The sequence below is a fragment of the Mus pahari genome, chromosome 11, assembly GCF_900095145.1.
Source record: "Mus pahari chromosome 11, PAHARI_EIJ_v1.1, whole genome shotgun sequence".
In the NCBI taxonomy this organism is placed as follows: domain Eukaryota; kingdom Metazoa; phylum Chordata; class Mammalia; order Rodentia; family Muridae; genus Mus; species Mus pahari.
The window spans coordinates 55735956-55761788 of record NC_034600.1 but is presented as its reverse complement, the minus strand read 5'-3'; the positions used below and the strand labels follow the sequence as shown (position 1 = coordinate 55761788).

Below are 25833 nucleotides of genomic sequence, written 5' to 3'. Positions count from 1 at the left end.
AAAAAAAAAAAAAAAGATTGATGCTTAAAATAAATATCTAAAGTGAGGGAGGAAAATAATCATAAGGGTGTTCGTGGTTTAGGAGACAAAGAAGGCAGTGGCATACATTTACGCATGAATTGACTTTCATGAGTATCATCCCCTTGTTAATTGCTATGGATGACAAGTAGGCCCATGGTGTAAGCCGAGAGACAGCTGCTCCAGAAGAGTGCCACCAAGCTCCCGGAAGCAAGCCTAGGCCTCCAGTGTAGCCATCTTATCCCATGCAATTGTTAGGACAGGTGGCTATTAACTCTGCCAGGATTAGGGCCGGACAGGCTATGCCTGCTCTACCCAGATCTGGTGACTGGCCCAGGGCTTTTGTTGGTCCCTTGCTAAGCAAGCTTTCACCACGGACTGCATTCCAGCTTCACATCTGGCAAGTAAATTCCTCTGCATCTGTTTCTGTGGGATGATTAAAGCTATGTGACCGTCCGTCGTATAGCAGGGCAGTTCTAGCTGGCTCTCGGGGCCAGGCCAGCGTAGGGAAGGAGTGGGGAGGAAACAGGAAACTGTCTAAGCAGCGGAAAGAGGGCAATCACATTTTATTCATGGTCCTTAAATGCCTGTTCCTCATCTTATAAATGAGTGAGCGTGGTGAAAATGTGCTTGAACTAATGTCTTGATTAAGCTCTATCAGGGCTGTTAAGCTTCTTCAAATTCCAGACCCAGCAAAGGTTCTCTCTCAGACTAAAACTCCAAAGTACAGAGGATATCAGAATCCACAAGGAATCGTGTTCAAAGTGCAGAATTCCAGAGGTTCAGGCAAAAGAATTTCTTTCGCCTGAGAATCTGTGTTTTTAGTACCCCAAAGCAAACATTTTTCTCCCCATACTTTTTTTTTTTAAGCTAGTAAGAAGTAAATATATTTTATATTGCCATAGGAGACTTTGAAACAAGAGTTTCATAGAATTATCATTCCCCTTTCCCTAGGATATTACCTGTTCTATTCTACCCCATTCTGGAGATAATAACAATAATGGTAATGGTGGCAAGATGGCTCCACACATAAAGGCATTTTCCATCAGTACTGAGCTGCTGCCCTCCCTGTCTTAAACCCACAAGGTAGGAGATGCCCAACTACTATAACAGCCTCCACACCCTACCCTTGCTTACACAAAAGAAAGAAAATGTTTTGTTCAAAGCAAAATAGTAGTAGCAGCAGCAGCAAGCCTACTAAATTGATTGCAGGACCCGCCAGCTCCCAAGCTGTTGTTGTGTTGGAGTCATTGTGGGGACACTTTTAGTCATCTTTGCTTGCTTTAGAGTTTCCTTGTGGTCATTCCACCTTTTTGTTTTTATTCACTGTGAGACTAGGCATCCCTGTAAAACCATGGCTATAACTCACTATTTGGTTGGCCTCACACATTGCACAGTCTTCCTGACTCTTCCTGCCAAATGCTGAGATTATGTGGGCTGGAGGGATGGCTCAGAGGTTAAGAGCACTGGTTGCTCTTCCAAAGGTCCTGAGTTCAATTCCCAGCAGCCACAGGGTGGCTCACAACCATCTGTAATGTGATCTGGTGCCCTCTTGTGGCCTGCAGATGTACACGCAGATAGGGTACTCATAAAATAAATAAACCTTTAAATTTAAAACAATGCTGAGATTATGGACGTACACCCCCAGTTCTGGCATACATAGCAAGCATAAGTACTGTTCTAGGTATTGGGAATATAGTAGTAACAATGAACAAAAAGCCCAACTCTCATAGTTTGCTTGCCCTTATTTCTTTATTATTTCTCATATCCCACAAGGATGAAAAAGTAGTAGAAATAAAGGGGTATGTGGTGAGTGGTATTTTGCTGTGTGTTATTTTTTTTTTTTCTATCTGGCCCACTGTACCCAAAATACAAATATATTAACTAGTACAGCCTCTGTGGTTTGTGAGAAAATGAAGGAATGTTCACTTAGGGTGGCAGAAATCTGTGCAGTTAGTTCCCTACGGAGAAAGCACAGATTATAATGTGCCACCAAAATCAAGCCAGTAAAAGTGGTCAAAGTGTGAGCACTCTTAGTAGTATCAGGGTCTCAGTGCCTTCACCTATAATACAGTTTCATTATATAAGACTTGAGTAGAGGGACACTGTGTATATGTGTTTTCATACGTGTGCATCTGTGTTGGTTCCTGCCTCTTGAGCACTGGAGTTTTCGGTGTGCACACAAAGCCCAGCTGAAACGCAGTCGTAAAAGTCAGAATTTGGGAGGCTACATACGGCTTAGCAGTAAAGAGCATCTACTGCTCTTCAGGAAGGGTTCCATATCAGGTTCTTAATAGCAACTGTAGTTCCGGAAGATCCAACACCTCCGGCCTCTGTGGGCAGCTCCTCACGTAGACATACACGCACAAGCATACACGTGCCTGCATATAATTAAAGTCAGGTTTGTTGAATCATTTTGGAGATGCAGTCTGATCTTGAGTGGCGGTGCTCTTCTGAGAAATGAGCAGATCTAATAAGACAAGTTCGGCATACTACAGGGCTCAAGTGCTTAGAACTCCTCCACACCCTCTCTCCCAAGGAGGTTGAAGGGCATGGGGAGTGGACTAACAGTGAGGAAACTTGTTTGCACCTGAGAAGACACAGGTAGCAGTGCTGGTTAGCTACCCTTCTAGGCCACCAGTAGCAAGCTGTGGTGGGTTTTGCAGATCAAAGTGGAGATAGTCCACTCTTATGCTTGCAAACAGACTGGGCAGCCATGTTGTCAAGAATCCAGGAGACAGATGACTGATGTTTTGAGAATTAAATATGTCAAATAATATTAGATTAAGTGTATCACGGCCTGGATTTTAGCCACCAGGGTAGCTACTGGAGACAAATTTCTGCCTCATTCATCTGCTGGGACAACAGCTAATTCCAGGCTCACCCATTCCACCCTGGGGCCCCAGAACTGGGTTGTCCTGAATAGTCAACTGATTGGAGCCCTGGGTACCTTGCTCTTAGCTAAGGCTATATAATTTTCTGGACTGCTGCCCCTCCCATTCGAGGTTAATCTCATTGGTGCGTTGCAGCATTTAGCAATGTTCTCTGCCACCAGAGACATCATCAACCTTCTGCCTCTTGTGACCTTGAACTTCCACTTTGGGGCATGGGAATTTAGGAACCCAAGTTTGCCTCTTGTTCTGCCCCCTTCCCTTCCTAACAGTTACTGTCGCCTTTGTGAAATCATTTTGCTTCATTGAAATAAATGTACTCATACATAAAAATGAGAGAAATAATACTGTGTGTGTGTGTGTGTGTGTGTATGTACACAAAGTCAGAGAGTTTTTAGGGCTTCTATTAGATGGCAGTTTTCACTGCTATTTTATATATTTATTTAATAGTCCATTTGCCACTAAGGATATTTATTGGATATGAGCTGTATCTCATACCCAGCTCCCAAAACTAGTTCATTAATCAAAGACCACCGTACTGGCTAGTTTTGTGTCAACTTGACACAGCTGGAGTTATCACAGAGAAAGGAGCTTCAGTTGGGGAAATGCCTCCACGAGACCCAGCTGTAAGGCATTTTCTCAATTAGTGATCAAGGGGGGAGGTCCTCTTGTGGGTGGTGCCATCTCTGGGCTGGTAGTCTTGGGTTCTATAAGAGAGCAGGCCTAGCAAGCCAGTAAGTCACATCCCTCCATGGCCTCTGCATCAGCTCCTGCTTCCTGACCTGCTTGAGTTCCAGTCCTGACTTCCTTGTTGATGAACAGCAATGTGGAAGTGTAAGCCGAATAAACCCTTTCCTCCCCAACTTGCTTCTTAGTCATGATGTTTGTGCAGGAATAGAAACCCTGACTAAGACAACCACTCATGTGTTTGTTACAAACCAATTTATTATTGTTCAAATGAAGAAACTGGTCTTATAAGGCCTATACAGTTTTGCCTGTATTTAAGATAAAGCCAGCATTTCTTCTCTGAAGTGTTAGTTATTTCCCCCATGAAATATCAATCAGGTACTTTTCTAATATTCAGTTTTAGGTTCTGGTCTTAAAGCTGATATAGCAACTAGTCGGGTAAAGGAAGTTAGCCAGTCATAGCAACTGACAGTCGGTTAAAGAAGGTTAGCCAGTCATGTTAAGAATTAATAGAAATAAAAGATCCAATGAACTTAGCAAATATTTATCAAATTCCAATTACCTGCTAGCCATTGCACATTGCCCAAACATGAGAGTGGTCCTTTGGTGGTGACATGAAATTACTTCTTAGAGCAAGTGTCTTTTAAGCTAAATGTGGGATGAGCTAGACTACAAATCTCCCTGTATTGGACTGTTTGCTTGCATTGCCTGGTGCCTGGGCCTGCTGCCTTTGCATTCAACATTGTGCTACACTTTCCTCCTATCACGTGAGCATTCCTTGCTCTTCGTTTGTTTGTTTGTTTGTTTGTTTCGAGACAGGGTGTCTCTGTGTAGCTCTGGCTGCCCTGGAACTCACTCTGTTAGACCAGGCTGGCCTCGAACTCAGAAATTCACCTGCCTCTGCCTCCCAAGTGCTGGGGTTAAAGGTGTGCGCCATCACGCCGGGCTCTTGCTGTTCTTTTTTTTTTTTTTTTTCTCCCTCCCTCCCTCCCTCTCCCTCTCTCTCTCTCTCTCTCTCTTCTCTGCTTTCTTAGAACTTCCTCATAAAATAGCAAGCACTGAATGAGGTCATGCAGTCATACATTTGTGGGCGTGCTTCTCTAACTTCCCTCCCCAAGTCATCTTTATTGGACGCTGTTGTTGGCTGACCCCTGGTCCCTTGCCGCTCACCTTTTCCTTAGTTCTCCAGGCTTTCTCCTGAATGCAGATGCAACTGTGCCTGAGGGCTTTCTCTGGGCAGCAACGCTGAGGAGTTACCCTTGAGCCCAGAGTTAACAATCAACAGCACTTGGTGGACTCTGACTCCAGCTCCTGTACCCTCTGGTGAGACAGCTCAGAGGCAGGTTCCAGGTGGTCTCCTGGAACCCCTGAAGGTTTAAACCAGTTTCCATGGCAACAGCCTGCCTGTTAACATGCGGTAGCTGGCCTCCCTCCACTCTGTTGCGTCTGCCTTCCCCACTTCTCTGGTGCTTCCTGTCATTAAGTGCCAGATAAACTCCTTGAAGCCAGATCTGGATCTGCTTCTGGAGATCCACAGCTGAGATAGAGGGAGATGTGAGGGTTGGGCTTGGGTAAATCCCTTGCAGCATAACCAGGCCCTCCTCTGATCACGGTTTTTGCCTGTTCATGAGAATTCAAACTATTGTACTTCCTAGTATGGAAAAAAAAAATACAGAAGGAAAATGTGCTGACTTCGTGGGGAGAGCAAGGGAGTCTGGACAGGAAAGACTGCCTCTGTACTGCATTATTTCAAATCTTCTATATCACCTCATCTCCACACTGAACAGTTTTGCCAGGCAAATCTGTTTATTCTCACTCCTACAGATCGAAAACAGACCTAGAGAGACTCAAGTTTCTCGGCATCATAGACTAGAGGCAACACGCTGGGATTCCAGGGAGGGCTGAGTCCTTTAGTGTGGTAATTCTCAGATACACCAGGGATCGGGCGGGATGGTCTTTGTAGTTCAGAGTGAAATCTCAACTTGCAGCACTTGTGCGATAGAGGAATTCACAAGAGATGAGAGCTCAGCCACATGGTGGGTTCACAGCTAGCAGAGTGCACCAGACCTCTCCCACACTGAACTAGACTGACAGCACAGCCTTTGATTGAGCACAAGGGGGTCGCAGCTTCCCAGACGCCTTCCCTGACCAACCTTGTGCCCCAGATGCTGCCGAGATTTGTGGGCCCTCCTGTAGCCAAGCGTGATAGACAGTTGGAGTATCTTTTTTGTCTCCCAGCTTCGTAATAGAATAGGGATCTGGGTGTGCTTAGGTTATTTTGTACCCCAAGAACAAACCTTGGGGTTGAATTGATTGTTTAGCAAATATATGAATGGATCAAATTTTACTCCCTAGTCTGTAAAACAAATGAGATTTTTCTTTGCAGGATCTTGTGGACCTGGGAGGCCTAAACAGATGAGTCACTGTTGAGGTTACATACACAAGGGACCTCCATTGGTCATAAGGCTTCCCGTAGGAGGAAGCCGTTAGTAGCAGTTTTATTTTAGGTGAATGGCATCCAGGTGCCACCCAGAATGACTTATCCTAAGAATTACAGCAGACTCCAGTGGCTGAAACACACTTCTAAATAAGCAACAGATTAAAGAATGAGTTGAGCCATCACAGGTTGATCCTTGTGCTAAGTAATGTGGACACAGGCTGAGTGAGTGTCTGGCTCTGTTGAAAGAATGAAGTTGAAAGACAGGCAGGGGGCTGGTGAGATGGCTCAGTGGGTAAGAGCACCCGACTGCTCTTCCAAAGGTCTAGAGTTCAGATCCCAGCAACCACATGGTGGCTCACAACCATCCGTAACAAGATCTGACTCCCTCTTCTGGAGTGTCTGAAGACAGCTACAGTGTACACAGTAAATAAATAAATCTTTAAAAAAAAAAAAAAAGAAAGACAGGCAGGATTTCTCTCAGAGACAGTCCAGAAAGACTGCCAGGGGCCGCCCCCAATGCCCTTCTCCACTGAGGCCTCTTCCCTGTTCACGGTACCTGCTTCACATATGTGCTCTGTAAGCTCCATAGATCGCAACAGATACAGGGCCCTTTCTCCTCTTGGGGACAGGAAGGTAGAGAGCCTGGAATTAGATCAGCTGTAGATAGGCTGGTGGAAGTCGCCTAGAAACCACTTCCCTGAGACAAAGCTACGTTAACCTTTCTCCCACTCCCGTCCACTGTGACCACAGCCACACTGACCTTCCCAGAACTTCAAGGAACCACTGGCAATTCTGTGCTCACCGCTATCTAGGAGCTCCTTGTTAAATGGAAGCCAAAGGTCTTTCTCCGTAGCTCTCCCCTCCTGCTTCTCATTCCATTCCCCGCCACTACCCTTCTTAGCTCTGTTCTTCAAAGCGAGCCTGCCTTCTGCAGAGTCCAGAGCACAGATCCGCAGCTTACTCCATTACCTAGGTCTGTTTGGACTCTGCGACTGCTGCCCCAGGAGCACCCTCCACCCCACAGTGTTCACAGGTATTGGCTGTGCCTGAGGCTTCACTTCCTGGCTGAATTTCTCTTCATAGCTGGCATCCCTTTTCAAATGTCACAGAGCGCACTTGTTTCGTGTATAACTGTCTGTTTCCTCCATAACACGCCTGCTTTATGAAGGTAAAATCTTTCTTTCGTTGTTCTTATTCTGTCTGCAGATCTTATGTTGCTTGGCACCGTAAGTAGAGAATCTTGAAATACTTGTTGGATTAAGAAGTGAAGGCGAGGCAGTGGTGGTGAAAGCCTTTTTAATCCCAGCATCAAGAGGCAGAGACAGAAGGATCTCTGAGTTTGGGACCAGCCTGACCTACAGAGTGAATTCCAGGATAGCCAGTGCTACATAGAGAAGCCCTGTCCCTGGGGTGTACAGTCTGTACTCCAAGAGGGAAGAAGGCCACATGTGAGAAGGGAGCCTTTGTGGCTTCAAGCATCACAGTTTATTGGGTGGCTGGGGACTTGTTCTGTGCCAGGGCCAATCTGCTTGTCTCTGCCAGCCTGGGACCAAGAGGAAAATAACCTTTTTTTTTTTTTTTTTTTTTTTGGTTTTTCGAGACAGGGTTTCTCTGTATCGCCCTGGCTGCCCTGGAACTCACTNTGTAGANCAGGCTGGCCTCGAACTCAGAAATCTTCCTGCCTCTGCCTCCCAAGTGCTGGGATTAAAGGCCTGCGCCACCACGCCCGGTGGGAAAATGTTCTTGTTCTTCGAGTCTCACTGCTAAGAAAGTGGGACACTCGCAGCAGCACTTGTCTTAGGGAGTTTGCTGTTCTTGTGATAACTATCACAATGACGCAGACGACTTCCGGAAGAAAGAGTTTGTTGGGCTCAGGGTTCAGGTGGGAGGGGTCCGCAATGGCACGGATATCAGGGAGTCCTGAGAGAGCAAGCAGCGGATAGGGTCACAGCAAAGACTGAGAGCTCACACCTTCTTCTTAAGCCGGAAGCAGGGAAAGCTGACGGGGAGTGTCTGGGGCTTGGAAACCTCAAAGTCCACCCCAGTGAGGTGCTTCCAGCAAAGTCATACCTCCTAAACCCACTCAGCCAGCGAGCGCCACCCACTCAGCCAGCGAGCGCCACCAACTTGGAAGCAAGAATTCAAATGTTCAGGATTATAGGGGGCGATCTCATTCCAACCACCCCAGTGTGAGTCAGTGTATGGTACTGAGAAATACATCGGAGTTATTCCCTTTGAGCTCTGTGGCATGAACTTGACACGTGCTCGTGCGTGACTCATGCTTGGCGGGACTCCACGACTGTGACGGGGAAGAATTCAGAGATAGAGACCCTGCTCTGCTTCCTTGCAGGTGTCTCCTGGGACTCCCTTCCAGATGAACTGCTCCTGGGGATCTTTTCCTGTCTGTGCCTCCCTGAGCTGCTGAGAGTCTCGGGCGTTTGCAAGAGGTGGTACCGCCTCTCGTGAGTATTCTTCACCCTTCTGGGCATAGAGAGAGGAGGGAAAGGAAGAGGGTCGTGTGCTCTTGTGAGTCTGGCGAGACTTAACAGTCACACCGTAGAACATAGCTACCCCTAAGCAAATCCAGCCCCTTTTTACTGTCGTTCAAGTCAGTGAAGCCGTTTCACAGTCAGATGGAGGGGTCTCCTGTGGGTTAGTCTTACCTATTTCTGATAGCCTCTGTTCAGTTCCGCACTTGTTTGCCAGGGATATACCAGTTTGGGCCAGGTGGTGTGCTGAGAGGAAAGGAGATCTGGAGGGCAGCAAGATGACTCAGTACTGAGGACCCGGCTGGGAGCACAGAGGAAGGGTACAGCGAAGTCTCTATCCTTGGACGGTGTGTGCCCAGCCTGTTTTTACATATGCTCTCCATGACCTGGACAAGTTACCTGTCATTTCTGAGCCTGGTCACGCTGTGTGTATAAGATAGCCATAATTGACCCTTCATCGAGGGATACTCCTAAGGATAAAATGAATGGTGCTGGGGCTACTGAACAAGGGCCACTGGAGCTAGTCTTAGCTGGTTCTTGGCTATACTTAATGTGTGTGTGTGCAGGAAAGAGGGAATGGGTTTGTCGTTGTTGTGTGGGATGTTCAGGAGTTTACCCAGTGCCTCAGATGAGGCAGGAGCTCTTATCACTGAGCTACACACTGCCCCAGGCCTAAGCCTGCACAGTTGTCTTAGCAGGTGAGAAGGAAGGTTTCCACAGCCCTGGCTACATTTCGTTTCCACCAGAGACTTGTTCTTTTCCCACCACCTATGCATTTTTTCAAACCAAGCAAAAAAACCTAACCTTTCTAAAACCTTGGATGTATTTAAGGTATGCAGTCTATGTTTTGCTGTGGGTGTATGTCACTAGATAGCTACTATACTCAAGCAAATTAACATAACCATAATCTTGCATAGTTACTTTTTACAGGTGTGGGTGTAACTGAAGCGCCTAAAACATGCTCTTTAGCATAAATTCCCAAGTGCAAAACAGTATTACTCCCAAGACTTGTTTATTCTCTGTATCTTTGACAACCTTGTACCTTGGACCTACATCTTCCCTTTGGTCCGGCAATCCCCATTGTCCTAGAATAGTAACTGACCTAGTAATTTAATCTTTCCCATAGGCTAAAATGATAACGTTGTATTATTCTGAGTTATGAGTTGAAGAAACTACAGGGTCAAGAACATTCGTTGGTGAAGTACACCCTCAAATAAGACTAAGGTCTTGTTAGCTCCAGCCATTACTGGTTACATTTGGCTTAGGGAAGGGGTGGCTGCTGAATTCATCTTCCCTTTCCAGGGTAACACTGTGTCATTTGGGGCAGAGTAAATGCTTCCAGACTTGTCCTGGGTTGCTCTCGAGAAGGAAGCCTGCTGCCCTTTACTTCTTTGAAAGGAGAGACATTGAGATCTGAGATAATCAGAGAATGATCTATCTATTTTGGTTTTTTGGTTTTGTTTTTTTTTTTAGGTAGATTTCAGTGTGGACAAGAGAAAGATACAAAGTTTGCCACTTTCTTTAGGATATCAGATCTATAGCCTGCCTTTTTAATAGTCAAATCATATATTATTAGCAAAGTTTTGTAGAAAAACTAATTCAAATTGGTTGATGAGTGTTTATTTCAAATAAGTTTAAGAGAAAGAATTCTTTTGCACGGCATGGTTTCTCTTGCTTCCCTAACTGAATTCAACTGAACACTCAGTAGATGTCAAGATGTCAGGCAGCTCAAAGCAGCCTGTAACTTCACCTGGCCTTGGAGAACACACACACACACACACACACACATGGTGTTTGCTTACACAAACATAGACAGGTAAACAAAAATAATGCTTTAAAAAGAAACACTGATTGAAGTGCAGTCTATTTTCGGAATGTGTGTGTGTGTCTATGTGTGTTAGAAAATCCATATAATCTAGTACTTCCCTCTTTCCTTTAACATTAGTATAAATATGTATATACACTTGTGCATGTATACAAATATGGAACTGAGTCAAGCCATGACTTTTCCCTGGCTATGTGATTGGTTTTTCCCATGAAATAATACCTATTTTTCTTCCTTCATTTATATTTTCATGAAACTTCTGGTAATCGTGGCAATCGTGGCAACCCGTTTACACTTCACAGAAATAGAAATCAGAATCGTTTAGGAAGTTTGGAACCTATGCACCTTGTAATAAGCATCTTTTTAAAAGATTTATTTATTCATTTATTATATGTAAGTACACTGTAGCTGTCTTCAGACACACCAGAAGAGGGCATGAGATCTCATTACAGATGGTTGTGAGCCAGCATGTGGTTGATAGGATTTGATCTCAGGACCTCTGAAAGAGCAGTCAGTGCTCTTAACCACTGAGCCATCTCTCCAGCCCGTAATAAGCAATTTTAAGAGATTTCTAAACTTGTCAAATTACATTTACTGATAGGATTTTGTTCTCTGGTTCCAGGTTATTAGCATTTCTAGCTTTAGCATCAGATAACCTACAGAAAGAAACATGAGAGCGTATTGCTGCTGTGACCAAGAAATGTTTAGTATTTCATGGTCAGCTTGGAAGCAAAAGCTCTTCAGGTTTGCTTTAAGGAAGTCCAGCAGCCATGCCTTCCATGTTAGCCATGACTTTAAGGGTCCCAGAATTGGCCTTGGCCAACTTAACGAAATGAAGCACCCCTCTTTGTTTTAGGCTCGATGAGTCTCTCTGGCAGTCCCTCGACCTCGCGGGTAAAAATTTGCACCCAGATGTGACTGTGCGCTTGCTCTCCCGAGGCGTGGTCGCCTTCCGCTGCCCTCGGTCTTTTATGGAGCAGCCACTGGGTGAAAGCTTCAGGTAAGAAGGAATGGCTGGATATGGAGGTGGGAATGGCTCGTCCTCCTCTGTCGAACACTGCATGATATGTGCCTAATGGCCACTTCCATCCCTCTGCCCATCTATAACAAAGCGGAGGAATATTCCCATAATGCATCATGGGCTTTCTGCCCTATCACAGACAGATTTGCAACCTGGAAAAAAAAAATGCCTTCTCTTTTTGTTTTGTAAACTATTTTGAAAAAATACTTCTCTGGTGCTGCAAATTATGGGATACTAAGGTTTCATGCTATCTGATACCTCTGACGAATAGCTAGGAGACGGAAGAGAAAAGCAAGCTAAAGACAGCAGAACATTTCTCAATTCTAGTGCCTTCCCTGCTTTCCATGGTCCATTTCCCGATGCTTTTATTTCCTGCCAGCCTGTTCCTCCACTGCCTCCCCTATGTTCAGTTCAGGATTTGTCCTCTGTCTTCTCTACTTGCTGTTCTCGGACATGTTGTGTCCTGTGCATCCACATTTATGCTCAGGATTCTCAGACCCTTAGGTTAGTCTGGTCCTCTTCAAAATTCTTCATTTTAATTACTGAAAAGCTTCCACACCTGAACTTGAGTACTTCGATATTAGCATATCTAAAGCTAAACACTAGGTCTCCCATTAAAACAGGTTCCTCTACTGTCCTCCTTCTCTTAGTAAACATGGTTGTTGCTCAGCCGCTCAACCCGGACCAGCAGCCAGGAGTCACCATAGGCTTACCACACACCCTGGGCACGTGTAGCCAGCTCATTCTCATAATACCCGCCTTTTAATTTTAGGAGTGCGACTGTGTTGGCAGCAACAACTGTGCTTGGGAAATCTTGACTTTTAAAAATGATTGAGGATAGGAATTAGCTAGAAGCAATTTGTTTTATGATCAGCTCTTTCTTCAGTATTTATAATGGGTCTTTAGTCATGTTTGTGATTGGCTGTCATGTGCGGACAGGAAGGGGTGATGGGATCACTTGTGTGAGTCACCTTACAGGGCCTCTTTTCTCTCCTGTATACAGCTCTTTCCGGGTACAGCACATGGACCTGTCGAACTCAGTGATAAATGTGTCAAACCTCCACAAGATTCTGTCCGAGTGCTACAAGCTGCAGAATCTAAGCCTGGAAGGCCTGCAGCTCTCAGATCCCATTGTCAAGTGAGTGATGCCTGAAGTGTGTCGTGAAGATAGTTGCTTTGTGTGGCAACGTTTCTTGTATATGATCACAGTGTCCCTGTGTACATGTCCAGAAGGACATACCAAATAACCAGAACTGTCTAAGATGTTCAAGACGGCAGACACTTGAATGCTGACCATATGCCAGAGCCTACTCTAGGTGTGAGAGAGAAAAGGGGCGAACAGTATGTGGTCTGCACCTCGTTCATGGGTGGGACAGATAACTACAGGGCAGAGTGTTAGTTAAATGCATTGCTGGCCATGCGGCAACATTCCGGGGGAACTGATTGAATGCAAGGAGGCAGGCTTCTCAGAGTACTGACTTGCAGGCTGGCCACTGACGATATTCAGGTAGGAGATCTCCAAAGAGATAGGACAGCAGAAGCAGCCTCAGGACAACTGCTGCTGTTCTGAAGGCCTCACTAGCTGGTAGTAGCCAGAGCACAGACATCAGAGAGATGAGGAGGATCATAGCTTAGAATAATGGCCTTCTGTGGAGCCTCTGCTGGTTTGCAAAGAGGCCACGAAGCATGGTGCATCATGGTTCTGGGAATGGAAGAGCTGTGTCAGATTGTGATGTACTTAATTAATTTGCTAGTTGCATGCATGTTAGGACATTGCACTAGTCAGATGAGAAAAGGGGAAGCCTGATAGGAAGACCGGAACAAGAGTGATAGCACATAATGTGGTACATGCTAACCTAAGCATAATTCTGAGAGAAGCCTTAAGCTCTCGACCTTTCCACATACGTGAAAACTGAGGCATGGAAAGGCTGGATCGCTTGTCCAAATTCACACAGTGAATCAAACCAAACCAAGAATTAACTCCAGAACCGCTCATCACCACTGAGGGTCCCTAAGAGGAGAGGGTGAGCCTTTTCACGTAAAAGATACACTCACTGGTGTATCTTGTGCGTTTATACTGCAAGTACTTTGCAAATCCCTCAGTACATTGTGTCATTTAACCTTCTTTCCAACCCCAGCAAGAAGATGCTCTCACCAGTTTGCAAATGCATAGCCAAAGCAAGTCACTCAACTGTGACTAGTGAAATAGAGATCTTTTTTTAAAAGATTTATTGATTTTATGTATATGAGTACACACTGTAGCTGTACAGATGGTTGTGAGCCTTCATCTGGTTGTTGGGAATTGAATTTAGGACCTCTGCTCATTCCAGTCAATTCCCCTCCCCCCCCCCTCGCTCTGTCCCTGCTGGCTCTGGCCCAAAGATTTATTTATTACTATAAATTAGTATACTATAGCTGTCTTCTGACACACCAGAAGAGGACATCAGATCTCATTATGGGTGGCTGTGAGCCACCATGTTGTTGCTGGGATTTGAACTCAGGACCTTCAGTAGAACAGTCAGTGGCTCTTACCCACTGAGCCATCTCACCAACCTGAAATACAGATTTTGGAGCCCATTTCGGACTCAAAATCGTGTGTACTCAATTACATTTACACACACACACACACAGGCACACACACCAGGACTCACCACTGATGCAATTAATTCTTCTAGCGTTTCTCTTTTCTAGCACTCTTGCACAGAATGAAAACTTGGTGCGACTAAACCTTTGTGGGTGTTCTGGATTCTCTGAGTCTGCCGTGGCGACTCTGCTAAGCAGCTGCTCCAGGTAGGAAAGATCTTCACGTCACAGTGACGCTTTGCCTCTGGGTGTCTGGATGGACTTCTGAGTGGCCCCTCATTCTTGACTTGAGCAGTGTGGTGTCTTTGCCACACCAACTTTCAGGCTAAACTGTTTGTGAGGGAGGGGCGCTTGGGTAGTGTCCCCTTCTCTCTGCTGTTAAAGGGAAGTGAAGGAATGTGTTTATCAGTGTGATTGATTTCTATTTATATCTAACTGAACCACAGTTAATATGGGTGATCCCATTTACATCTTACTTTACTGCTAATGAAAGACTTCCGTGGGGAGCCCTCCCCACGCCAGTCTCGAGAAGGTGGCACCCAAAAACCACGAATAAACCATCTTGATGTAAAAACACGAGGCAGTTTATTGGCGGAGCTCCGGGCCAATGCATACCTCACACGGGAGGTAGAGGCGCCGACCATGTGGCTCGAAAGCTAGGGTTTTTTTTTATAGGGGGAGGGGTCAGAGCTAGCAAGAATTGGCGGTTACACACGATTGGCTCATTTAAACATCAGCAGAATGATTACAGGTCAGCAAGTTAGGATGTCAGGAACCTGAGGGGCGGGTCAGCGGAACATCTGGTTACTGTGTAATGGCAGGCCTGCTGGGACTTGCCCGGGCCTGCTAGGTTCCCAGCCTCAGGCTTCTAAGCTCACAAAACAACTCTCTGGACATAAGTTACATGAATCCCAGGCCTTAAATTTTATTTTAAATTTCATTTCCCTTCAATAAGTGAGAGGAGGCATGAGCTCAGGATGCACAATAGCCTGCCTGTGTTTATGTTCTTTAACTATCTCTTTGTCTTTCTGGAATACCATTTGAAACTATGTCTTCTTAGTGATCTGTCAGCAGTGAGTCCCCTTTGGATCAGAATATGAGGCAGACACAATCTATAGCACTACATCCAGTCAGCAGAGATGCAAAGGGAAGGAGGTAGACTGGATGTTGACTGAAACTCGCTGGCTCTCCTAGCAGGGGAGAACTGGAAGAAAGACATTTTTACAGCATCCTCTGCCAGGACCCCAGACGCCGACCAGCAGAGGTGGGGAAAAGACGACACATACACCAAGACAGGGTTCAAGCAGCTTCCGCTTTATTCTGGGGGGGTCGCCCAATTTATCCGCATCCATCCTCTGAACTCGTCCCTCACCACTCTTCATGATCCAATCAGCATTCAGCACGCTCTGTACACGAACCATGCACACAGACAGGGTGCGCATTGATAGGCCAGTGACTCAATATCATGCTGTATGATGCTATGCGTCAGGTGGGCAGCGCATGATCATTCAGGTGCGCATGATCAGGTTCTTGGTAAACAAGCAGGGATCATGGGGCTTGGCAATGAGCCAGGGCGCCATCTTGGCCCATGTGGCCACACCCACTTCCCACAATCCTCTGTGGGTTTTATAAAACATTGGAGTTGATAGCCTTCCTGTGTTTTTTTGACAACAATGTAGCTTTGAGAAAGAAACATAGGGGCTACAGTTTTCAACCTGCATTCCAAGAAGGAGGGCTATTGACTGGGGCCTTTGCTCTGATCACCAAGGAGCTAGCAGGGTATGGGTTTTCAGAGAAAGACATGCCTTTTCAAATGAACAACACAACGAATAGTCTGCGCGTGCCACGGTCAGCAGTCTGGCTTCCTGTGTGTCCATATGCCCAGCTTAGGTCACCCCTGTCCTGATGGATTCATGCTGCTTCTTATCCTTCTTTCCTGCAGACTGGATGAGCTAAATCTCTCCTGGTGCTTTGACTTCACTGAAAAGCATGTGCAAGCGGCTGTGGCACATTTACCAGGCACCATCACCCAGCTGAACCTCAGTGGCTACCGAAAGAACCTCCAGAAAACAGGTTAGAGCTTCTCAGCCAGGGCCCACCGAGGCTTTATGGCGGGCTTCTGAGGTGTCAGCTACCCGCTTGTCTCCCTTAGTTCAGTGCGCAGGTTGTCTGGGTCTTCAGCATAGGGATTGTTCGTCAGAAGAGTTAGGAAAAGGTAAATAGCTTCTGACCCGGAAGCAAGCCATGAGTCCTGGGCCTAGATGGCGGGCCCTTTAAAGCGGTGTGTGTGTGTGCACTTGTGTGGCTGTACTTGGGTGTGTACTTGTGTGTGTATGTGTACATGTGCGTGTGTATGTACTTGTGTGTCTACTTGTGTGTACTTGAAGACCAAGGTCAACATTGAGTGACTGACCACCTCAGTAGTTCTCCACCTTTGTTTTTTTAATGTTTCCTTGTATGTGTGGGTCTTCTGCCTGTATTCATGCCTGTATCCCATGTGTGTGCAGTGCCTGCAGCAGTATCAGACCTTCTGCACCTGGGGTTACAGACCCCTTGTTGTCATGTGGTTTCTAGGAATCAAACTCCTGTCCTTTGCAGGAGCAGCAAGTGCTCCCAGCCACAGCTCTGCCTTTCCAGGCCCTCTGCCTTATTTTATGAGACCGGGTCTCTCAGTGACCCTGGAGCGCATTGATTTTGCTAGACTGACTGGCAGGCAAGCATCTATTTGCCCAGTCCTGAGGTTACAGGTGAATGCTATGCTGCCTGGGTTTGGGGCTTTTTTTATTTTGTTTGTTTGTTTGTTTGTTTGCACAAATGCTACATATCAAACTCAAGTACTTTACTGACTGAGCCAACTCCTCAATCCCAGAACTGTTTTTTGTTTTGTTTCGTTTTATTTTTTGTTTTTTTTTTCGAGACAGGGTTCCTTTGTGTAGTCTTCCTGGATGTCCTGGAACTCACTTTGCAGACCAGGCTGGCCTCGAACTCAGAAATCTGCCTGCCTCTGCCTCCCAGGTGCTGGGATTAAAGGCATGCGCCACCACTGCCCGGCAGAACTGGTTTCAATAAAACAAAATTACTATGCAGACCCCAATGTAAATGTAAGTAAATACAGTAAAGTCAGCCCTCTCGATCTATGGGCTCTGCACCCACATTCAACCATTAACAGATCAAAAATAACCAGGAAAAACTACTGCATCTGTATTAAACATCTAAGAACTTTTCTCGGCATGAGTTGCTGATCAGTTGCGTGTAACAACTCCTCACACAGCATTTACATCATGTCAGATATAAGTAAGCAGACAAGAAGATGGGCATAGTGACTTCAGTTTCCTTGGATTTGAGCATCCAGGTGGGAACCTGGAGTCATTCCCCAGGGATACAAAAGCATGACTTGACTGAGAAGTGGCTTTCATCTAGCAGCAAGCTTTGCTTACAAAGGAATGGTTTTGATGGTCTCAGGGCAGGTGTGCTGCTGCCATCTAGTGGACAGCAGCCAGAACTGCTGCTGAACATCACAGGAATCCAGCAAAATTGTCAGCACTGTTTGGATTGAAAAATCCTGCTAGAAACCTAAAAAGTTAGCATTTACACCTTCAACCTTTTAATTCATCTAAAAGACAATGTGGGTGAACACAGGCGTTTCAAGTCGGGTGGGGAACAGCTATAGTGTTCATAAAGCTGACACTTGGCTATGCTTTGTGCTGTGTGTGTAACACTGAGAGTCTTAATTTGTACCAATAAGAGGTTGCAAAAGGAATAGTGTTTGTTGTTGTTGTTCTTGTTAGTTAACAGCTCCGTAGCTCAGCCTCCGGCTAATATTCAGTCTAGCTGCACAAAGTCAAATCAATTTAGTCTAAAACCAACCCTGCCTGGTGTCTTGAGAATGGTATTAGCTCACCCTGGGGAGAAGTAATTTACTTATTATGTTTAAAAAGATGTGAACCAAACATCTTGAGATGCATCTTAACACTTAGGTAGTATTTGGAAACTGTTTCTCCGGGGCTTAATAAGAAGAAAGATCTGTCAGACTAACATAATTGGTCTTCATGACTGGTCTGAGATCTACATGTGAACCACCACCATTGCAGGTGCCTGCCTTCAGACAGGGAGGCAGAGTAGATCTGTAAAACTGCAGCATGTCTTGATTTCCTATCAGTCCTTACTCGGTACTTCGACATTTTTCCCTTTAAACACTTTAAATTCTTATTATAGAATTATCAATATAAAAATACACAAAGCAAAACAGACACACCGGGAGCAGACTTCCTGAATGCTATGAATGGAGCTGTAATGGAGGGAAGAGAGTAAAGCAGAGTGGGTAAGTCTCCTGAAGCAGGAAGGGGCTACCTTTGTATAGAATGGTCAGGGAGGGCCTCTGAGCCTATAAACACCTGACTACATTTCTGGAACTAGATGTAGTGATCAAAGAGAAGACCTCTTATCTAAATGAGAAATACTTAGGCAGTTGTGGGAGAACACTCTAGAACAAAGGACCACGGGTACAAAGGCCTTTGGTGTGGGAGCTCACGGATGAGGTGGTGGCAGAGGTAAGGCTGCCAACACAGAAGGAAAGAGCTGTGGATATGCCGAGCGAGGCATGCCGTGACCTGACCTACCCTTGAAACCATGCACTCTGATGCCACATTGAGAAAAGGCTGGGGGTGGGGTTGCGGGGGGGGGAGGGGAAAACAGGGAGGACAGTTAGGAAACTAGGGTGGTAATGGCTGAGGTGCTAAGAAAGGATCAGATCTGGACACATTTGGGACACTGGCATAACAGGATTTGGTGACAGCAGACTGGCTATGAGGAGTAAGTAACAGTTAACTGATCTGTGATCTCCAAAGTTTGGCCTAAGACACTGAACCCATGACTTATCAGGTGCTGTGCAGTTTAGGACAGGGACAGACCCAGGGCAGAAACGGACTGTTTTAGACATAAATCTGGGTGACTGCCACACGGCCAAATCAGTATGTTGAGAAAGATTTGAAAATACAAAACTAATATAGAAGAAATGAGACAACAGATACATCTATGAGAGAAATCATTCAAACATCGCATGGAATTAGCGATTTTAAATAAGTTACATTTTAAAATTTGTTTTCCACTTTAAAAAGTGTGTCAGTTTATGTCACCCTCCTATAAATTCTGCAAAGCGTATAATCTCCGTGCTCCCTCTAGCGGCAGGTTGCAGCCTGGCATAGTTCTTCAAGCTTTTCCTTTTCTCTACTTGTATGACGTGTGTTCTGATTAGATGAAGATTACAGTGCAGTGTGTGTGTATTTTGTTTTTTGTTTCCATGCAAAACCTTTCCTGGCATTTGTTTTACACCTACTGGTTTTGGAAAGCGGAGGCCCTCAGGGAATGTATCCTGGCCAATGCGTGGCGATCAGAGGACTTGTTCCACCCCGTGGGTTCCAGAAATGACCAAACTTGAGGCTTGATGGCTAGTGCTTCTACTCCGAGCGTCTTGGCAGCTATTTTACCAGTATTTCTTGCTCCGCCCTTCTGCAGATGTGTATGCTCTTGATGTACTGTTTATCCTTAAGACTATTAATCTGTTTCGCTTATGTCAAACACACCATTTTTCCAACACTTCTATATGATTAGCATGGCAGAACTTGGTTATTTTTGAGGCAGAGTGTTACTATCTAGCCCTGGTTGGCCTAGAACTGGCTATGTCATCTAAACTGGTCTACAGTATGCAGCAGTTCTTTAGCCTCTGCCTCCCTGGTCCTGGGATTACAGGTGGTTTTTCTTTATGTGTGGACACTCTCTACCTAACCCGAGATTCCGCAAGTAATTCATTGAAAGTTGCATTTAAAACCCGAATATATATGGAATTTACTGGGTTGTAATCTGAGTTGAAAGCTCATTCTTAACGGTTATGGCAGAACAGTTTTTTAATATGTCGTCCATGATTCCCCGCACTGAAGAGACATCCTGATACGCCTTTATGGCCTGGCATTTGGTCCTGTGGGTTTGTCTTTCTGTTTGCTGTTAAGAAGTGGGATTTCCTGTTCTTCCTGGCCACTTACTTTGCTACATAAAGAGTTATTATCCAGGGCTTCCCACAGCTCCTTTAACATTTACGGCAGATTCCCGGGTGATTTCCCGGACTTCGTCTGCCGGAAACTTCTATGGCGGGACAGTCCTGTGTCATGTCGAACTTTAACTGCCCTGCCTCAGATGCCCCACATGTCCTTTTCTCCTGCCTTGTTTAACAGTGACCGTGACCATGACATCTGTTTGCCTTTTCTAGATCTTTGTACCATAATTAAACGATGCCCCAACCTCATCCGCCTCGACTTAAGGTACTGTTTTAGATCAAACTTTGGGGTGCGTTGTGAAATGGGGGGAGGATCTCAAGCAGGGATTAACAGTAGCACTCTCGGTCGGCGTGCTTTTGAATCTTTCTTCCTTTCGGTTGCAGTGACAGTATCATGCTAAAGAATGACTGCTTTCCAGAATTTTTTCAACTCAACTACCTCCAACACCTCTCGCTCAGCCGGTGCTATGATATAATACCTGATACCCTACTGTAAGTATGTTTTACATTTACGCTGGTGAAAAAGCAGAGGCCAAAACTCGGTAGTAAAATCCATCTTTACATGGATGATTACATGTTCAGAGCATGAACATTGATATTGATGTGTCACAAAATGCCCAGGAAAGAATATCGAAATAGTTCACAGAATGTCCGGTAATCCTGAATTGACTAAGCTTATTAACTAACAGCTCCTCTTAGAATGCTATCCTAGTGTCTGAAGGACTTACAAAAGGAAGCTTCTTCCTCTGGGGCAGCCACTGAGCACGGAAGGCACGCCCAATGTGTGTGGGAGACGTCTCCCACTCATTCTTAAAACTCACAGGGAATTCCTATAATCTAATGATGGGCATCTCGGATGGTCAGAGGAGGTGAAGGACTGGCAGATGAGAAGAACTGGTCTACAAGAGCCTGATGCTATCTGAACAGAGGGCATATTATGTAGGTCCATGAAAGTTAAGAATCTTATCCAGGCATTGCTTACTTCATTCCAAAGTCTTCCTTACACCAAATAAAAATGTACAGCAGTTTCACTGAAAACCACTAGGGGTTAGAACCTTGCACTTTGCTGGGTGCCATTCTTTGTACTGCAGAAGGGTCATATGGCTTGGAGGAGACTGGTACCACTTATCCTGCTATCAGAATGCCAGTTTTAATGCTTCCCACCTAAAAATGGTGAATTTAAAGAACAAATTATTCCTCAAATGCATGGGTTAGATCAGTTTCAGTAATGAATATAAAGTATGAAGTATAAAGAATTCAGTAAAATTGCGAAGTCTGGTAATTATGTAACTAAACCAACCATTTTAACTAGTGTCAGGAGCATTAGCTACCTAGAGCCCTGTTTAGAAAAGCGCTGCCTAAAAAGGATGCAAATGTTGCAGCTCAAATTCATATGCATGGATCTCTGGCTCCTCACCTGCTTGTATCCAGCAGGAACACAGCCTGCCTGCACAGTTGTCCCCACATGATCAGTGAGGAGCTTGAGGCTCGACCTATGGGTGACCCTCTGCAGAGCTTGTCAAAATCTGACCTTTGAAGACATAAGGGGCTTTAGTTTCCTGTCAGAGCAGCTGAGTCAAATGAGAACAGTATGGTGCTGTCCTTGACCGTCAGCATGGTTCTCTGTGAGCATCATGGAAATACTAGCGATTCTGTGGAAGATCCTTTAAGGTGAATTCATTGGTGCCATACCTGGGGTTAGTCTTAGAGGCGACGAACACATCTGAAGTTCTTAATAGAAATACCAGTGTGTCTCAAGGACACTGTCCACACAGCAGCCCGAGACACACTGAAAAATAGCTGATGTCCTATCTTAGAGATGGGAAAGTAAAATTCACTTTCTTTGATAGTGTTCTAAAACATTTCAGAAACCTTCAAGTTCCCCACTGCTGCAAACCCCTGCTATATTTACTTTTATCCTTAGTTGGTGTTATCTCCCACTGAATTTTTCATGTCAGTATTCCCTATTTCTCATTCCATAATAAACCCAAGTTGGAGAGAACACTGATTTGAAATTAAGAGGTTTGAAAATTCACTAGATAAGGCAGTTTGAGTTCTAGAAAGAGAAGCTGGGTTATGCAGGCCGGGGAAGGGGCAAGTCCTGACTGAGTGTCTTTATTGTTTCTGAGGTCAAGTCTCAGCATCTGTCCCCAAGCTGGCCTGTGATCCAGCCAGCCTCATCCTCCTGTATGATGACTGCCTCTTTATTAAACTTGAACTAAGAGCCCTAAAAGATGCCATCTTAACTATTTTACACAAATTAAAGAGCATCCTGTAGACGGTTCCCATTCCTCTCCCGCTGTAAAGATGCCCCTGACTGGTTTTCCGGCATTGCAGCCGATGCACACAAGAGGCAGTGATGGGTTTTTGTGGTGTGGGTCTCGTCCTGTCTCCTGCTCTGAGGGCCAGGAGGCACCTCCCAGAGCTGCTGCCCGAAGCTCCCTCTGCCGTCTGCCAACAATCGTCTTTTCCTTACTCCCACCAAGTTTCTTCTTTTAAATACTATCCACCGCAGATGATGCAGAGCTTGGCTGCCTGGATAGCCCAGAACCTGAATTTCTCCCAAGTGTCCCCGCTCTCAGATGTCACATAGGAGTTGTGCTAGGGACTGCTCTCCTCTCCGGTGGTGATGGGCGTAACCTTGACTACATTGCACAGCAGTTGTTTGTTTCTACATTCCACAAGTTCAAAGATGCCATGTGTTCCTCTTCTGTTTTGCTCTCTTGTGACCTCCTGACCTCAATGCCCCTTATAAGCAAACACTTGGTTCTTACATCGTGTTTCTATTTACCAGCTTACTCTGCATCTTGTACCCCACCACATGCAATAGACAGAATGGTGCTTACCTCTACCATTCATACACTAGAGGGGTCCTGGGATGACCCACGGAGCCTCGGCACAGATGGGCCTCAGATCTAACAAACCATCTGCTTTCAACCATTCAGGGGCCATCAGTGGTTCTGAGACAGCTGAATAGCATGGACACTCTATGGAATATGCTGGAAGGCTGAGCCGTTGGCAGCCAAGTGACAATACAAACCTGCTTTATTTGAATACATATTGACTGTAACAACATAAAGGTCACTGCTGTGCTCACCTTCCCCTGGGGGGTTGGGGGGGTAGGGATGGGGGTTGCTGAGTTTCCAAAACAAACGTTCCCTGTCCTGAGACTTTGCACTATGTCCCAACCTAGAGCAAACACAGACCAGAGAGATGAAGCTGGGCATACAGACCTGTTTAAAAAGAACCAGCACCAAAACCCAGTGTTTTCTTTAGATAATCAGGGTCACTTTTGTGTGACCCTCGGATCTCACCGATAACACAGCTGTATATCGGGTAACATGAAATGTATACGAAAAAGGTCCTATCAGTAAGGGGGGGGATATGTAGAGAAAAAGTCATTGTCTGTGGTAAATTGGTATCCCATTTTTTTATGTGTATCCTGTGAAATCCCATGTAGAGTACACCTTAAGAAAGTCACTGTTGGTTTTTGGTGAAGCAGGGCCTCGGTGAGCCATTGCTAAGCTGCCATCAGTGCTGTTGATGGCCTCTGTTGAGAGAGAGCACAGTTCAAAGAAAGATCATGGCCAGATAACTAACCTCCATGTGTTACATCACAGTGAAACGTTTACCATTTCTGGCTTGTATCACAGCAGCCCTTCCGAGAGCTATGTGGACTAAGAGAGGAGGCAAATCCAGCTCAATTATAAATAAATAAATCGATCAAACAAACTAACTACATAGTTCCACAGGAGCCACACTGAATGAAACACACAGGCTTGGTTTTGGACCCACGCGGGCGGGTCAGGCTGCTTTATGTCCCTCCTTTTGTTTCCCTGGATCATTTCCATAAATCACTTCTTACAGATAATGTCTATAGGATGCATTTTGTAGACCGATACAAGTGATAGACATTGGGCTGTAATAGTCTGACAATTGCTGTACCTCCTGGAATTTGTTCTTTCTTTCCAGTGAACTTGGAGAAATTCCCACACTAAAAACACTACAAGTTTTTGGAATCGTGCCAGACGGTACCCTTCAGCTACTGAGAGAAGCTCTCCCCCGCCTGCAGATTAACTGCGCCTATTTCACCTCCGTTGCAAGGCCAACTATGGACAGCAAGAAGAACCTGGAGATTTGGGGTATCAAGTGCCGACTGACTCTGCAAAAGCCCAGTTGTTTATGAAGTGCTTACGGCAGAGCAGTGTTTCCTCTGGAAGGAGGAACACAGGCAGCAAATCTGCGTGCTGGAGACCTTGGTTAACTCTTCCTATTGGTTTTACCTTAGCCTTCACTTTATATGTATGTTAGGGAACCATTTGCGAGGGACAGCCACGAAGTGTTACTTTTTTCAAAACTATGGAGACGACTCTGTCAATGCTGTGCCCTAAGGGCCTAAGTGTTAGGTCTTCGGAAATTTTAGGAGAGCCTATGATTTCAACATGCTTTTTTAAAAGCAACATTTGAGCCAACTCTTCCAAGTGCCCTTCTGATTAAGTCTATTTAGAATCAAGTTTTAAAAATTACCCGTGGCTAACAATCTTCATGGTGTCTGTCATAACTCTTTATCTATTTAATTATTCAGTATTTTATAAGACTTGACTTTGAAGAATAAGCTATATGTACGGTGAGCTGGACAGAAAGCAGCAGAGGCTGGTTGCTAGTGTTGGAGGTGGTCTTCTGTGGGCAGGTATGAGGTTAGTTTACCAGAAGCACAGTCCTGCATGATGTACCTAGAACTCTAAACGAGAAAACAAGAACACGGAGACACAGCCGGAAGCAGGACAGGATTGGTGCAGGATTTAAAACCTCCAAGGCTGGTCTCTTAAAAGCAGGTTAATATGAAGTATCCTTTAATGTTTTTTAGGAATTCTGCTATGTTTCCAGAATCTTAAATTAGGTGAGGAAATCTACTTGTGCGCTTTTTAAACTTTATAATCAATGTATGTTACAATATATGTGGGTTGTTTAGCTTTTTTAAGTTACTTGCTTTGTTTTAGGGATGTGGTATTATTCTAGTCAGCCTTCCGAAAAGTCGGATAGAATTCTGAGCCGATCGGGTGTGCTGATCGTTCCTTTAGTACTGCAGTTATTTTTTTTTTTTTTTTAATATTACTCTGAAATCAAGAACTTGAAATTCTTTTAAGTGGTCTTATACAGTAATCGCTTGAAACTGCCCATTAGGTTACTGGACCTAAAACTGTTAGGTTGAACTGATTTCTATCCATTGGCCATCTACACAGGAAGCGTGCGCATGTGCAGCTTCAGACACAGGAAGCATGCGCATGTGCAGCTTCAGACACAGGAAGCGTGCGCATGTACAGCTTCAGAGCAGGTGTCGCAGCGTGCACTTAAGTGTTTTAAGAATCACCGGGCATTAAATCTTTTGACAACAGATGGTTTTTTAGCACTTGATACACAGAAGCAAAAGGATCAAATTGTGTTTCTTAGAAAATGAAAAGGAAAAAAGGAATTAAGGCAGTTACCTCTGTNGAGTATTTCAGTGCTACAATCCATTTCTANTAACTTCTTCATCAAAAACTTTTAGTTAACAACATGAAGTACCTTCATCTGCTCAGACCTAAAGANCATTTTAAGTGTCACACAAGAATGGTCATGTTTCAATCCCCTAGTAGTTAAGAGTGCTAACTACTACTTGAAACTATTGTTTACACATTAGTGATGGGCTGATGGCGGACTCTGGCCTCCAGATACCCTCAGACATACAGTGCCTGTTCTTCCTTACGCAAGTCCAGCTGTGAGCTCTTTTGCCAGCATGTCGCGGTAATACATGTCGCAGTGATCTGTATTTTTGTATGTGATTTCTACT

At 45.1% G+C, this 25833-nt stretch overlaps 1 protein-coding gene across 1 annotated transcript in view; it reads left to right on the top strand.

Annotated features, from left to right (window-relative positions):
* The window catches only part of Skp2 (S-phase kinase associated protein 2), a 30457-nt gene extending 4992 nt beyond the window's left edge, over positions 1 to 25465 (top strand). The window contains exons 3-10 of the mRNA XM_021208325.2: positions 8387 to 8498; positions 11207 to 11350; positions 12375 to 12509; positions 14063 to 14161; positions 15897 to 16027; positions 20217 to 20268; positions 20388 to 20495; positions 23976 to 25465. Of these exons, the coding sequence (XP_021063984.1) occupies positions 8387 to 8498; positions 11207 to 11350; positions 12375 to 12509; positions 14063 to 14161; positions 15897 to 16027; positions 20217 to 20268; positions 20388 to 20495; positions 23976 to 24189 (995 nt within the window). The 3' untranslated portion in view covers positions 24190 to 25465. The remainder of the gene's footprint in view (positions 1 to 8386; positions 8499 to 11206; positions 11351 to 12374; positions 12510 to 14062; positions 14162 to 15896; positions 16028 to 20216; positions 20269 to 20387; positions 20496 to 23975) is intronic.
* Positions 25466 to 25833: the final 368 nt, after the last annotated feature.